The sequence below is a fragment of the Coturnix japonica genome, chromosome 7 (genome assembly GCF_054131305.1).
Source record: "Coturnix japonica strain WE chromosome 7, WE-NBRP24, whole genome shotgun sequence".
NCBI classification, from domain to species: Eukaryota; Metazoa; Chordata; class Aves; order Galliformes; family Phasianidae; genus Coturnix; species Coturnix japonica.
In genome coordinates, this window is record NC_140669.1 from 32,744,831 (window position 1) to 32,759,981 (window position 15,151).

At 43.5% G+C, this 15,151-nt stretch overlaps 1 protein-coding gene across 26 annotated transcripts in view; it reads right to left on the reverse strand.

Annotated features, from left to right (window-relative positions):
* HDAC4 (histone deacetylase 4) overlaps nucleotides 1-15,151 on the reverse strand; it is a 182,875-nt gene that overhangs the window by 78,923 nt on the left and 88,801 nt on the right. For 11 of the 26 annotated variants that reach the window (XM_085553661.1, XM_085553656.1, XM_015867781.3 and 8 more), the window contains 2 exons: nucleotides 5,574-5,724; nucleotides 1,529-1,649 (listed from right to left, as the gene is read on the reverse strand). In XM_085553661.1, coding sequence (XP_085409787.1) covers nucleotides 1,529-1,649; nucleotides 5,574-5,724 — 272 coding nt within the window. The remainder of the gene's footprint in view (nucleotides 1-1,528; nucleotides 1,650-5,573; nucleotides 5,725-15,151) is intronic. The other 15 variants (XM_085553651.1, XM_085553660.1, XM_015867788.3 and 12 more) reach the window with 3 other exon arrangements.

The following is a 15,151-nucleotide window of genomic DNA, read 5'->3' on the forward strand; positions in this document are numbered from 1 at the left end:
CTAACTGATTAAATTCATCTATGCTGACAGTTCTAGGTGAGGTTTCTCCAAGACAAGAGAAGCAAAGATTTTTGAAGAAGGCATTCATTTACTAGCCTTAACCCTAATATAATATAATTTCTGCATTAAAAGTTAGGCATTTTAAACATTTAAAAAAAATAAAATAAAAATGCATTGCCTCAGAGAGCCTTCAAATGCTTCCAAAATCTTTGTGAGTCTCAATAAAGAATAGTGGAAAACCAGTTATTTAAAAATACATATTTACGTTGTCTTGATTTAAATTCATTCTTTCCTATTGCTCCTACTATCTTCCATACCAACTTAGCAGGCCTTAAACACCATCTCTGCATACCCTTCTGACATTTCACCACCTTAACCAGCGTCACGGCCATACAACTTTCAAATCTCAGATGAGATTTTCACAGACGTATTAGAATTGCTCAATCTCCCCCTGGCAGGATAATGTTGGAATCTTCTGCCAGCTACACTTCAGCATTTCTGTTTTGGCTCATAGCTGGGATATCTTTCAAATTTAATTTCAGCTTAATTTCTTGCATTTGGAACCATCGACCGACAATGACCTCATCAACCCCACATAAGCGCTTATTGCTGAGGACTGAAAATGATATCAGATACTCAACTCGAAAACAATTTTCACAGCAAAACTGTCTTGGATTTTTTTCTCATTCAGAATTTCATCCATTTTACGGTCAATGAAGCAACATCCCAAACAGGTCGCTCCTTTTTCTTTTAATATAGATATTTTGATAATGTTTTAGTAGTGAATGTTTCCAAATTACATCAAATTTCCAAGTTTTCTTTAGGAAGAAGTGGATTTCTGGAACTGGAACTTATACCACATTTCTAAAGCCACCTGTGGCACTGGGTTTATTTGCTCTTTGGCGCGTTAGAACTAATAGAAGAAATCACTCTTTGCTTCATAGTCATAAGAACACCTGCTATCTTCTCACTTCACACGACATTCGGATATTCCAGGGTATCCACAGTAGAAAATGTAGACATCAGCAGAAGTACAGGCAGGGTGCACTTCATGCTTGTAGCAGTTCACAGAGAAACAAAACTTCCAGCTTTGAGAGGCTGAGATGAGAAGCAGGCAATAAAAGCCATGCTAGCTCAACTATCCTGAGCTGCAGTTCACTAAGCATAAAACCTGATTTCCTGAAAGTTCATGTTTTATAACCCTTGTCTGGATCAAATCCCGGTGAAAAACTAAAGAACTTACAAAAGGCAGATCTTGGTGGCTTGGTTAGCTTAAGTAATCATGGATTCAAGATGACAGTGAAGACCACTGCTCACAAAAATACAGTGACACTGAATAAGAGGAAAAACATTCACTTGGAAACCCTTAAAAAATGCTTTTTTGCTCACGTCATTCATCAAATTCAACCTCTAGTTCTCTCAGCGTTATGGTTGGTCAGTAAATACACCAGGCCTATTCCCCAGCTGCAGCAATTGTGAGAAAAGGTGGCACAGGCTGAATCGTACAGATAAGCCCAGCACCACTTACCCGTACCAGAAGCGAGGGTCACTGGAAATGCAGTGGTTGAGATTCCGGTGTGCCAAAGCCTTCTTCTTATTTAAGACAAATTCTTGTAATTTCATCTTTACTTCCGTGCTTGCCACTGCACCTGAGAAGCCAAATACAAAGATATTCAATCAGTTGACTTTGGACAAAAGCTGTAGCAAAGAAAAAAGATACATCCTTTAAGAATTAAAAGTTCTAAAAGGATTCAGAATTAAATGCTTGATTTTATTTCAGTCCAATAGAGAAGCTTCTGTTTCAAAGAGAAGAACAAAGTGTCTCCAATAAGGAGCTCTCCTTTTTTTTCCCCCCTTAGCTCTGCTTATAATCACACCGGATGTTTGCAGATGGAGATATGATCAGAGATTTATCATTTTACTACACATGATCTCTAAAGAGGATTTTTACACTTGCATAGGAGTTAACTTAGGGTAAAGAGCCACACTAGGTATTGCAGCTTTAGTTTAATGGAAGGTATGTAAGAAAAAGGGTCTTGTGTACACTCATGTTTTTAAATGTCATATCTGCAAGCAGAAGGGGAACGAGATGAATGTCTCATATGTAGATGCTGCCTTGAAAAAGCTTGTAAATAAGGACTTCTTTGTTCAGAAGTATCTGTGTACAATAAGACACACATAATATTCCAATTCACTTCCAAGTGTGCAATCTATTTCTTCAAATAGAAAATCTAACATTTAAAGAAAAAAAAAAAGTCAGTAATTTCACTGCGTAGAGTTAAAATGTCAACTGTATAATTTCTAATCATCATTTCCTCCACAATAGAGACCAGTCTGTTTTACTGTAGTGATGGATTAAAGTTATCATTCAGTTGACAGAACAGATTCGCAGGCACAGTTCCTGATGGAGTAATGCATAGAAAGTCTGGCAAGCTGAACATGTGGAAAATTATGGTTCATCTGCACCACAGCGTAAACCAAGAATTCCAAAAGGAAAATAACTGGGCTACAAGTAAATGAAAAGGCCAGGAAAATCGTCTGCTCTGCTGGCACACCTACAAATATGACACAGGGTGATCTTTTGTCTCCTGGATCCTATGCAACAGCACAGTGCCATCTGACAGACTGGGGAAACAATATATATATATATATTTAATAACTCCACAAGGAAGCTGGAATAATTCTACAAATCACAGCCTGAAGATGTAATATTGCTCAACCACTGAAATGGAGCTGAAAAGCTTGAAAATTCACTGTTTTGGAGCCCAGCATTTCTCACTAGTTGTACAAAATGTAGGGCTTGGCGCTTGCCCCAGTGGGAAGTTCAACTGAGGAGCTGGAGGTAAATTCCTATGAGTTTGAGAGCCACATGGCTAGACCAGAATAGGTGACAAATTCATGCATAAAGGCCTTATCTCTCCAAAAAGTGTCATCTCTGATCTATTAGCATCTTAAAAACACTTAAACACGGTTGTGTTCTATCAGTTTTAGATAAATCTGACATTATTTAGAGGATTTGAAGCCAAACGTTGTTGGATCGTGAGGTTTCCAAAAGCTTCCTTGGCACATCTTCCTCCTAAACTAGCAGCTGATGGGCCCCACATATGCTAACAGGATAAAAACGTGGAGATCTTCTCTACCCAAAGCAATGATGGAGCTGTGGACAAAGATGTCATGTTGAGCAGACCATCGTTCAGCTCCTGATCCTTGAGTCAAAAGATGAAAAGAAAAACCTTATTCATTTTTAATGTATCATATACGTAGTGATATGATACAGGCAGAACTACCCTGCGATACCCAGTGGAGACATTAGAGAAGAGGAAGCGAAAGGCAGAAAGCAAAAACTGGCACATAGGTGATGGTGCATCACCATGTAGAGAACAGGCAAAGAGGGCGAGAGCAGAAGTCAGATGCCAAAAGCCCTCATGTATGGAATAAATCCAGAGGCAGGAAGCCAGACAATCAGCCCTAGCAGAAGTGACAGACCACAGCAGGGTAATAAGGAATGAAAGCACACAGGTTACATGCTGTGCCAGAATCGAACTGTAACTGTATGTAGGATAAAGCATGGGTAGCGGTAAGAAAATAAGGGTCAGAAGCAGGAGTGAGCTCCCCCAAGAAGGAGAGGGGTTGTGCAGTGCAAGAAGAGAGGAGCAGAACAAATGGGGGGAACTAACAAGAGAAAGCCCCTAATAATAGTGTGGGCTGATCATAGCTGGCCAACATGTAGGAGAAAGCCCCAGCCTGAGGCTGCCCAAGCAGAAAGGCATGGAGTGGTTCCTGCCCAGGAGGGAGACAGGAAGACAGATTTGGTGTGTCTGGAAACACTGATGAACATGGCATGGTTCTAGGTTCAGTTATAGCAGTGGAAAGACAGAACAACCAACTCCTCATCCTGCCCAAAAAACACCTTTAGTCTCATATGGACTTCCCTTCTTCTCTTGGAAGTCGTGCTTTGATCGTATGCTTTGTGATAACAGATTACAGTTCACAAGGCACAGCTCTAGGATCCCGAGATGAGAAAGCAAAGAACTGCTATCGTGTTAATTTAACTCTATTTGTGATTTGCCTTCTAAAAGATACAAAACAATGTCTTTTGGCTTACAGTGATGGGGGAAGGATGGAGAAGAAATGACATCCTTCAACTATTACTCTTCAAATTTCAGACTTGGACAATTTCAACTATTACTTAGTAGAATTTTCTGATGTGAGAAGGATTTTTAAGAGGCGAGCTGCCCTAGTGATTATAAGCTGGAGTACTTCTTAAATAAAAGTATTTTAAAAATAAAACTGTAGCCATGGGAACTGGATTCTCAACTTAGCACCCTCAAGTTCTGCTCTTTCCTCTGCACCTATGTTTCAACCAAAAGGTGCTTCAGACTCAGGTGCTCAGGCACGCAGGAGCTTTTGTTTACTGCAAACTATCTTAATGAGAATAGCCAGAAGTCTGTTTTGCAGAGGGATCCATTGAAACACTGATACAAGGTAAGCAGTTGATGAGAAGAGCCGGATTAAGTTTAAGTACTTACAGGTCTCACCCAGTTCAAATTGATTGTTTTTATTTGGGAAAACAGCCCAGTTCAAATGCTTCTTTTAAGGAAATTCTGATCCTTTGGTTTCTCTCCTACAGCTTAAACACTGAAAACCCAAACAAAACAAACAGACCTTCGACCTCCTATGAACTGCCTTGGTGAGACATTGGGGCAGGTCTGCAAGTTCCCTCACCTGAATGAAGGTTAAACAAAAATCTGTTCTCACACAATGCATGCAAAGGGAGTGAGGAATTCAACCTGCAGAAAGCATTTGCAGTCTCCTCCACCCCAGCTCCTTCCTGCAAGAGAAGCTGTTCTTGTAGCTTTGTCTTGTTCCTAGTCCCCAGACAGCATCTCATCTGCTGGTAGCCCTTAGCCCTCTCTGCTGCTTCCATCACAGGCTTCCTTATTTCACATGGAATGGAGACCTAATGAGTTGATAATACAACTCTGTAAGGTATTTTTCCTCCCATTCACTGCTAAAAGAAAACCGAACAAGTAACCAAAGTGTCTTTGATAAGGGGATTTGTGAGGCCATAATCATGTTACTGAATCTTGTGAAGTGCATAATAACACGTGGGGAAGCCAACCACAGTCTGTACCTCATGAAAGAAGTGCTTCTGAATGAAAACACTTTAAAGCTAAAAACTGAGAACTCGCCTACAACTTAAAAGGGTGAAATTAAGGAAAGGAAAAGAAAAGCAGTGTGCATCTGGTGTATTTTATGGGTTTAATATTCTGCCTCCATTAGGAAAGCTGCCAAAAATACTTCAGAAAATGTTAAATCAAATAAAGAGACGATATGCTTCCTTTTGAAAAATGCTAAAACGGCATTTAGAAAGACAAAAATGAAGATAAAGCATAGAAATAAATTCCTCTTTTACCCTCAATACCTCCAAAGCGTCTACATTAGCTCCTGTGCAAGGAAGCTCTGTAGAAAGACTATCAGGGAGGTTTCTTTAGCTTTATGAAGCTGCTTTATGGCTTCCATCCATCTGCTCTACCTGTCATCACTGAACCAAGAGAGCTTTTGCTACTTACTCTCCTTTCCTTTCTCTTTGTTTTTCAGCTGTTGAAGTTTCTGCTCTCGGTGCTGCTTCTCCAGCTCCTGCTCCTGCCGGTGCTGCTCCAGCTTCCTCTGGTGCTCCAGCAGCTCCTGCTGATGCTTCATTGCCAGCATCTCCTGCTGCTGCTGCGGGAAAGGGACGAGGGAAAAGCAGCAAATTAACACAGTCAGACCTCCTGGTGCTAGAACAGAACTTCCCATCAGTTGATATTAATCACGTTTAGACCACAGAAGGAGGAAAGGTAGCATTTTCTTTCTGGAAAGAAGCACTCCCAGGCACTTTGTGCAGCCCTATTTTCTAATTCAGGGCAGTGCTCAATGCTTCCATGCCAAAATCTGGTGCCTATGGATCCTGTCCTAACACAGCACAAACCACTGTGCAGCTTTGCTGGACAAGTCACTGACCCAGCTGAGTTGTGTTGGTTTTTTGTGTATTCTTTTTCCCCCACAGCTATTTCAGTTGGGCATTTCTTTCCCTCCCCCCATCACAAAACTATGACATCTTACATGCATTCTTGCTGAAGGAATACAATTGAGCTCATGTTCAGGAGCCTGTTCAGTGTGCTCCATCAACACTGGCTCTGCAAGTTCCACCACACAAATGTATTTCTGAATAAGCTTTAATTACATAACTTTACATACTGGTTTCTCCAAAGGTCCTTCTCTATCAGTGAACAGACAAGAGTTCCCATGGACCAACTCATCTACTGCAGCCTTTTAACTTCATTGTGCACTGGTCACCTCCTGCCTGCTGTGCAGACCTCACACCTCAGATAAATGCTTCCTGGAGGAATGGATCACCACCCATTTGTAAGTTTAATTACAGACAATTCCTTCCTTAGAAAAGCAGCTTCTGATAGCCTCTCACGAAGGATACACCCCAGCTCTTCCAACATCCATGCAAGAAGTAGAGATGGCCTGCCTAATTAAGGCTCAAATTTGCAAAGCTTTCATCAAATGGAGTGTTCAGGAGCTGAAACACCAAAGGCTGCTTTACCACAGTGATTCTTCACAAGGGATATAAACTATCATTAGTTTCACTGCCACCAAGGCAGCTCCTCAGGGCCCCCATCCAGCCCTGCAGTCTCCACTCGGGTCCCCAGATCCAGCAACCTAATGGATGTGTGCACACCCCAACCTGCTGGGATCACACGTAGCGATCCTTTCCAACCCCAAGCATCCCTTGTGGGGCTGTTTTATCAGTGGTCTGGAGGTGGTGTACAAGGCTGTGGGGCCTCGGGGCGTTACCTGTCAGTGATCAGAGAACACCCTGAGCCCTGACGGTCGGCCAGCAATGAGCTGTGCTGAGAAAAGCAGGTGACAAATGACAAGCCTCGGCAGCTCTCAGCTTGGCAAGGTGTGAATTGATCTCCATAGGGCTTGCAAATGGTGCTTCCCCCTGAAAAACCTCGAGTTCCACTGAAAATCGTTTTATTCTTAAGAAAAAGCTGGCACTAAGATACTACCATCTCATCCTAAGAAAGGTCACTGCTATCCCTTTGCCACTTCCCAATTTCATTTGCACCTTCCCCAGCAAAGCAGGCACTGAAGTCAAACCCCCAGGGATGCAGGCACCCCTGCCACCGCGCACTCGTCCGCACTCTTTACGTTGGCAGCTTATAAATTAGCAGATTGATCTGAAGCTGGCAGCATTAGCATTCAAAACCTGGAATGCTGCATACTCTCTGGCCATCGCTGAGGTTCTCTGAGCCTGAGCTTAATGGGTGTCTGTGCTCCGATGCCACCCACTGCTCCATGCTCCCAAAACTCTATGGGACCAGGCCAAGCTAAGGCCACCGTGCCAGGGAACCTGCTCCCCTCAAGCATGTGGCTCGCTCCATCCTTTCTCAAGCCCTGACAACATATGTGCATGTGTATGCAAGACTTCTACACACAAAACACTGATTCTTTTCCCTTCTCTTTCGCATTTTCTATTTATGATTTGACAGCCATTTCTCATTTTAACTCGCGGTATTGTGCATTTCTACTCTTCGAGTGTTTCAACCGTGGCTGCGCTATACATAAAATTATACTATTCTATATAAAGATGCAGGAAAAAATAATGCAAGTAGTACTGTACAATCTGCTGGGCTATCTGCTGGAAGCTCCGCATCGAGGAGTCCCTGCTGCTGCTGGCTCCAGGCAGGCAGACTGTTGTACAACAGCAAGCTCAAGCTAGCACAACTCGCAGTGAGTTCCCTCCCTAAATGCTATTGTGTTCTATGGCAACAGCAAAAAACCTGACTCTGAAAACCCACAGAAGTAAAAAAGAAAAACACAAAACATGTTAAAAAAGAGAATAACGCAGAAAACAAGTTATTTTGGTTTTATAATTAAGCAGCAGCTTCTACTAACACATCTCCATTTGGAGAAAGACTATCTTTTCAGACTTCCAACAAGTCCACCACATGGTGGGCTTTTATAACCTAGCCATAGAAAGTATGCAAATGAACAATATTTAATGCACAATATGTTAAAACAGGTTTTGTTATTTTTATGAAATCAGGAGCCTTTTCTCTCCATCTGCAGTCTCTGAGGCTCTGCATGCTATGCTTCCCGCAATGGTTTACATACATTATGATGCTTTAGGAGGAAGCATGCTTCCATTGACATCTGTAGTGAAATGTAAATGAAAAAAACAATGCCTTATCTGGATGGCTCATATAAAGAGATGCTCACTGAGAGGTGGCTCTGATAAAGGTTATTAATTACTGTGTCTGATCTGGCTCACCAACCACACGCTGCATTCGGTCTCTCTTGCTGGTAAATGAAATCAAAGCCGACTCTGCAAGACTTGCGTGCTGATTGCATGTAGCTGAAGTGATGTTTCTGAACTGCAACGAAAGCTAAATATCTATGAAACACAAAGCGATGCACCAAGGGAAATCCCTTGCATTCAGACCAGTAATACAGCTACCAACTTGAGAAGCATGCCGAGTGACAAATAGGCACACTGTATTAGCGAGCACAGCTCAGAACATCTGAATAAGGTGCTTTTGCCAAAATAAATATTTGTCAATATTTCTAACTATGGGGGATTCCTGCATATGTTTAATGTCGCTGCTTCCACTATTCATGAGAACTGCACAAATGTTCGACTGTACCTGTAAGCTGGTGTTTCTGGTGCTCCTTTAGCGTATATTAATATTAATAAATGTAACAGGGAACATGTAGAGCATGTCCAGCTATTTCTCAATTCTCCACCAGCCAATATGGGCTCAGCAGTGTGGTGGATTTTGCCACCACATTCCACAGTTGTCTTCAGTTCTCAGGCACATCTATCTGAACACAAACTAACACCATACCTGCATGCAATCTGTGCTACTGACACAAAAGATCCCACTTGCTGGAAAGCTGCATTAAGGCTTCCATAACCACTCCCTCATTTGCTAGATGAGCAGAAGAATGCAGATCCCGCCTGCATCCCCCAATCTGCTGCAGACACCACCTTATTCTTCCCCCAGAAGCCAGACACAGCTCTCTGCCCACACTCTGCTTCTTCCTTCTCTTTAAAGGTCCTTCTGTCTTTCACCTGACACACCACGGTAAAACTGATTAAAATCTGCAAAGCAGGAGAAATTCTGAAGCTTCAACTATAGCTCCTACATCTATATAATATATATCTTGAACATCTTACCTTACAGCAATTAGTGGAAGGCAACATAAAACTATCTGTACCTAGAAAGCTCACCCTTGCTCATGCAGCTGAAGATAACCACATGTGCAAGTCTGGGTGAGCAACAGCTGGCACACTTACTGCTGATAAAAGTTAGCTGTGATCCAAAGCAGCTTTGTATTGTGTCCACCTCCTAACTGCAACCCGAACCTCAGATCACCTACAGGAGGTGCTACAACACGCAACAGCACAGCAGGACATCACACTAAGCACTTCTGCTCTTCTTGGAATCTGGCATTTCTAACTCCTTCCAGAGCAAGGTAGTTATGCAGAAGCACAGATGAAAGGGTAGTCTGGCTCCATGGGCCAACATTCCTACTTGCACATACAAGTCCAGGAGGAAATCAGTGACAAACAGTGTCCCAAGCCTGTCTTGTGACCAGGACTGTTTATTGTCTTTATCAGTGACAGACAGCAGGACTGAGTGCACCCTCAGCAAGTTTGTGGATGATGGCACACTGAGCGCTGCAGCTGACACAACAGGAGGAAGGGATGCCATCCAAAGGGATCTGGAAAGACCTGAGATGTGGGTCCATGTGAACCTCATAGGGACAAGCACAAAAAGCTGTCTCTGGGTCAAGGCAATCCCAAGCACGAGTACAGACTGTTTTAGAGCAAAAATGTTTTTAAGGTAAATCATTTTCAGGGTCATTTTAGACAAATTTCAAAGCTAGCCATTCCTTTGGCTGAATTCTCCACTTCATATTCTCCCCATCCTGTTTACTGCAGTCTCGGGCTATTGCTCCTGCTTCAGGATTCTCTCTCTTGGCTCCATCACAATGAGTTTTAATTCCAAGGAATAGTCAGGTTTTATGGACGATATCTTCTGGAATACCGGAGACAAGTCAGAATTAATTGGTTATACTGGGAAAGGAGGGAGGAAGAGTTGTGGTTTTCAACAGGAGCCAAGTAGCAAGAGCTCCTAGACACAAACATCTGAAAATACAGCTCAGGCAAACAAACGCCTATCACCTCTCTTCTTGGACATATCTGAACGTATATTCAGCATGCCCCCTTCCAGCTATCAGACAGGCTGACAGCAGGCACTCCTGTGCCAGAATTCCCTGCAGCCAGCCTCTCCACTGAGCAGGAAAACAATCCTTCCCTGTTGACAGCTTCCTGGGCAAGAGATGGGTCTGAGGTAGACGTATCCAACTGAGACTGTCTGGTGTTCAAGTTTATGAGGCTCATATGTCTTCAGGAGAGGGAATGATAGCTAAGTTTCTTTACTGACAGATCTAGGTGAAAAGATCCCACATTATTAGTATGGCAGTTCATACACAGATATATACCTTCTGTATCTCCATCCTATGACTGCTCACCATTCCTAAAAGGCTAAAAGTTTGTGCAGTAAGTTCAACTTCTGTCCTTTGCATATCTGCAAAGCAACTGTATAAAGTGAAATGAGACAAGGAAGTGCCTTCCACTCCTGAACAGAAAGGAACTGGAGGGCAACAAGATGTGCGCAGTTGCATCTTTGGCATTCCCACTGATGTGAGTCCAACTGCTGCCACTAAGCATCAGCCCCCACTTGTGTGTCTGGGATCAGCTCCATTTGTCAGAGTTTTAATGCCCTCTGGTGAGGTGAAGCAGACCACCTTTTGTTCCTGTGCCTGAAAGGAGACAGTGACAGCCCACATGCCTGCTGTGCCTGCAGGAAGGCTACTGACTGAACGAGAGTGGCCAATATCATTCAATGCTCATGCAGGCAGAGCAGAAGCATCATGTTTAAAGGTAACATGCCACCAACCGAAATACCAAACATCCATCATTTTTACACATCATCACCAGTTCAACAGGAAACATAAACATGGAGATTAAGCCTAAAACATTGTTTGTACTGTGTATAGACAAGTGAGGTTATTCACTGTATGATTTACATTTGAAGTGCAACTTCACCCTCATGTACACCAGCTGAATTTTGCTGAGACCATATACAGTAACAGGAATCCTCAGTTTATGAATGTTAATTTAATCAGTGATAGTGTATATTAACAGGTCGCTATTTCTGATATTTTAACAGGATTTGCTTGGGTGTTTCTCTCCTCCTGCCCTTGTTCTCAACGTATTCTCTTAAACCTTATTACCAATCTAATTTTATCTAGATCAAAAATAACATAAAGTTGAAGCTGAAAATTTAAGTGTGAACTGGAAATGTGCTTTTTTTCCCCCCCTCTGCCATTTATTTTGAAAATTCTACATTGCATAGAAACCATAAGGCCTTAATCTTTAAAATAATACCAGTGTGCCCCACTCACATTATGCCAGGAGACAAATCCATGCTATGAAAAAAACACATTTAAGCACTTCTAAAGTTGCTTAGATTCCACTGAAAGCAAGATCTTGTTATTTGTGAGCCAGCGAACCCTGACATTTCTCTCATTTACATCAGTTGGGCTTTCAGAGAATATCCAAGAGCCAGCCCAATTTAAGACTCCAAGGAAAGACTCTACAAGATTCTGACAGAAAGCTGGGAACCTTGAACCAAAGGACACAGGTGATGGTGCATGGAGGGCATGGCTTGCTTCACAGCCAACACCACAGACAGACATGGGCACAGGGTTCTATGGGATGAAAGTCCACCAGCTGGAGTGAGATCTGTAATTTCAATTCTTAAGAGAAGTCTTTGCATGCATGTCATCAAGATGGAAAAGTCTGGAGTTCCCATTCTGCTCCTTCCACCCAGCAAACAGTGGTCCATCTCAGAAGGAGCCGAAAGCAAACACATCCCTTTAACCACCTCATCTTCTAAGACCATCTGTAAGGACTATTGCAGACAGCCTTCCTGGCTGAGCAAATCCAGCCTCAGTCCAGAAACCACCGATGCTTCTCAGAATCCTCTAAGAATCTGGCATTACACACAGCTGCGCGTGCAGATTTGCCCCTCGCTGTTCTTGGAAAAGATCTTGCCTTTGAGCATGAAGAAAATCACCCCCAGCCTTCAAAGAGAGCAAATGCTCTGATCTTACAAAAGCTTTCCTCAGGGCTACTGCCATCAGAAGTTAAGTTTTGCACGATCCAGGTTTAAGACTTTCAGGCCACTAAGTCATCTACGTGTACCAAAAGAACAAGAGAAGGTCAGTGACAAAGAAGAGAAAACCATCTAGAAATAGCAAGAGAACACTGTGCAACGAATTCAAGTAGTAACGAGGCACAAAATGTTCAGTCTGTTTTTACCACTGCCTGTACCCAGCTGCAGCTCTGTAAGATGAATAATCCTATCATATCAGAACACAGAGGCAGACACCTGGTATCTCCGGGCTTTTTAAGTTTCTCTTGAAAGCAGTGCAGACTGCAAGGAGTGGGTGCTCTGCAGAACAGTCACAAAGTGGAGCTGAGGGAGTCTGGCTACACGGAGGCAGGTCATACCCCAACAAGCAGCTCAGGAGCACAACAGAAGGGGCAGCAGCAGGGCAGAACAGGACTCTGGTCAAGGCTTCAAGGTGTTTCTTCAGTGTCCCCAGCCCACTGCAGCCAGCAAAGACGTGGGGGATGGAAGCAGGTGACACCAACTGTGTTTTTAATCGGAGTATTTTTTCCCTGTTTGGAAATGGAGAAACAACTCATCTTGAAGAGGCCACCAAGAAGAGACTCTGGGCAAGGAGAGACAAGGGCTGTGCTGAAAGCAGTCACACTAACTGCTGTCACTGCAACCAGGTAGCAATCCTATGAGCAAACCAGCCACTTCAAGGGCAGCTGTCACCAAATGAAAGCCAAGAGCAGCTTTTCACTTCAACATCAACATCATACGAACTCCGGATATCTTTGGAAAGTCTTTCTACCCTCAAAGAAAACTAAGGAATGGTTGGAGAGCTCCTCCACATGTCTATGAATAACCATCTCAGGTACTGCCAGCTTAAGTATGTTATCTGACCTCCAACAGCCCAGAAACCATGCTGATGGAAAACACATCATCTGCAAACAGCAAAAACCAAATACATCTCTCCGTGTTCTATCTGAATGTTGCTATATATAAAGCCAATGTCTGAAAACATTCCACATATTTTTATTTACTGGCATGTGGCCACCCGGCAGCACAAGCATACTGCTGAAAGTATGAGATTTTTGTGGTAATAAAAGAAAAAGCAAAACAATTCCAGCATCACTCCTCAGTGAACACTGTTATGGAGCTCCCTTGTATGCACAGTGCTGTCACTTCTCATGCACGAACCCATGATGTCTCTGACCACCCCATAAATGCACTTACCTGACCATGCTATATATGCACCAATAGCATGGTGCTCTCTCTGCTACTGACACACTCTAATATTCTTTTATCCAATGCCAGAAAAAAACGAGGAGTTGCATGACAGAATTAAGACCACTGCATGCCTCCAGGGCAAGATTTGAGTTTCACAAGGAACCATGAGCCTTAGCTGCTTGCCTGCAGCCGTCCCATTGCCACCAGCACACTTTTGCAGCCTGCTGCCATGTGCTAAAGCTGATGTGCGTCAGCATCCTGAAAAAGTTTCCAGCTCTGGCTATAAAACAGCCAGAGCTCCTCTGAGCCCTGCCCCAACCTCGAGCAGCGCAAAGGCAGAGATGAGCTGCATCACCCACCAGGCACGTCGCTGCTCCATGGAGATCACGCTGCCCCAGATGCCTCCAACACTGTCAAAGCACATGTCCTGCCCCAATTCGATCGTCTAGCTCCAGCCCTTGACCAGAAAGCAAATGGAAAAGCTTCTGGTAACTTCCAGCTGATCTTGGCTGGGAATCAGTGACTCAGAAAGGAAAATATTCCCTGCCGGTGGCTTCACAATCAAAGGTCAGGCCGAGCTCACGCTGGAACCTGCAGAGAGCCTTTCCACAGCCTCACCGGCAACAGCCTGGGCGCCGGGCTCCTTGTTCCATCCTTGTTTTTATTTAGGAAGGCAGATTGGAAGGCTGTAAGCACATCTGGCAAAGGCACGCCTCCGTGGAAAATCTGCTTCACCAAAGGTAAGCGGCTGTGCTGGAGCCGAGCTCCTGTCTGTCCATCCCTCCAGCCAGCCCCGCTGCAGCCCCAGCTCCCATCTCACACCGCTTTCAGATGTCAAGCTGCAGCAATTTACAAAGCTGCACTGTAGTTGTGAAAGACAGTTTGCTGTATTTCCATATGGTGTGAAGTCTTCAGAAGGCTCAGCTAATTTTCCCTAAACAAGTCAGACTTTTCTCATTCCTCCCTATGCACGACAATCCCTCTCTCCCTCAACATGTCGAGCTGCAGCTACATCCCGTTATAGCCTTTTCTTCCACAAACATTATATCACTCTCAGCCTGCTCCTCCAGACTGCACGGCCTTTGGAATGTGTCCCTTTTTACACCAAGAGCATTTCTTCCAAAGCACCATTTCTACTCATATGTGAGCAGCTGACGTGTGTCTGTGACAGCAGGCACTGATGGGGGGACAGGGGATGGAGGCAACCTGCCTGGCCTTGCTCTAGATCAGATGCTTAAAGCTGGGCTGCTGGGATAAAACCAAGTTCTGGAAAATACTAAAACTTCAGATTAAGTTATCTACTGGAATAGAAATGCACAAAAACATGCCAACATTTTTCAAGCCAAATTTAATTGACTTTGAAAAGAATTTAAGACGTTTCTTATAGTACCACTTTGGCTGGGACTCCCTTAGCCTTCACTTGAATCTGTAAGTTTCTCTGTTCACACCAACAATACGGTATTAAGAAAACAAACACAAACCACAATTACTACTGTGTTTAGCACGTTAAAACAAAGAAGTGCTTTAAAATCTCAGCTCTGCTTGCCCTAACTCGAAAACGCTAAACACAAACTCTACCTCCTTTAGGTACAAGAGCTGCTAAAGAAATGCATCAAAACCATTCTTATCCTCACCTCAACACCCTGCATGTGACACTCCATGGAGCAGATGCCGAG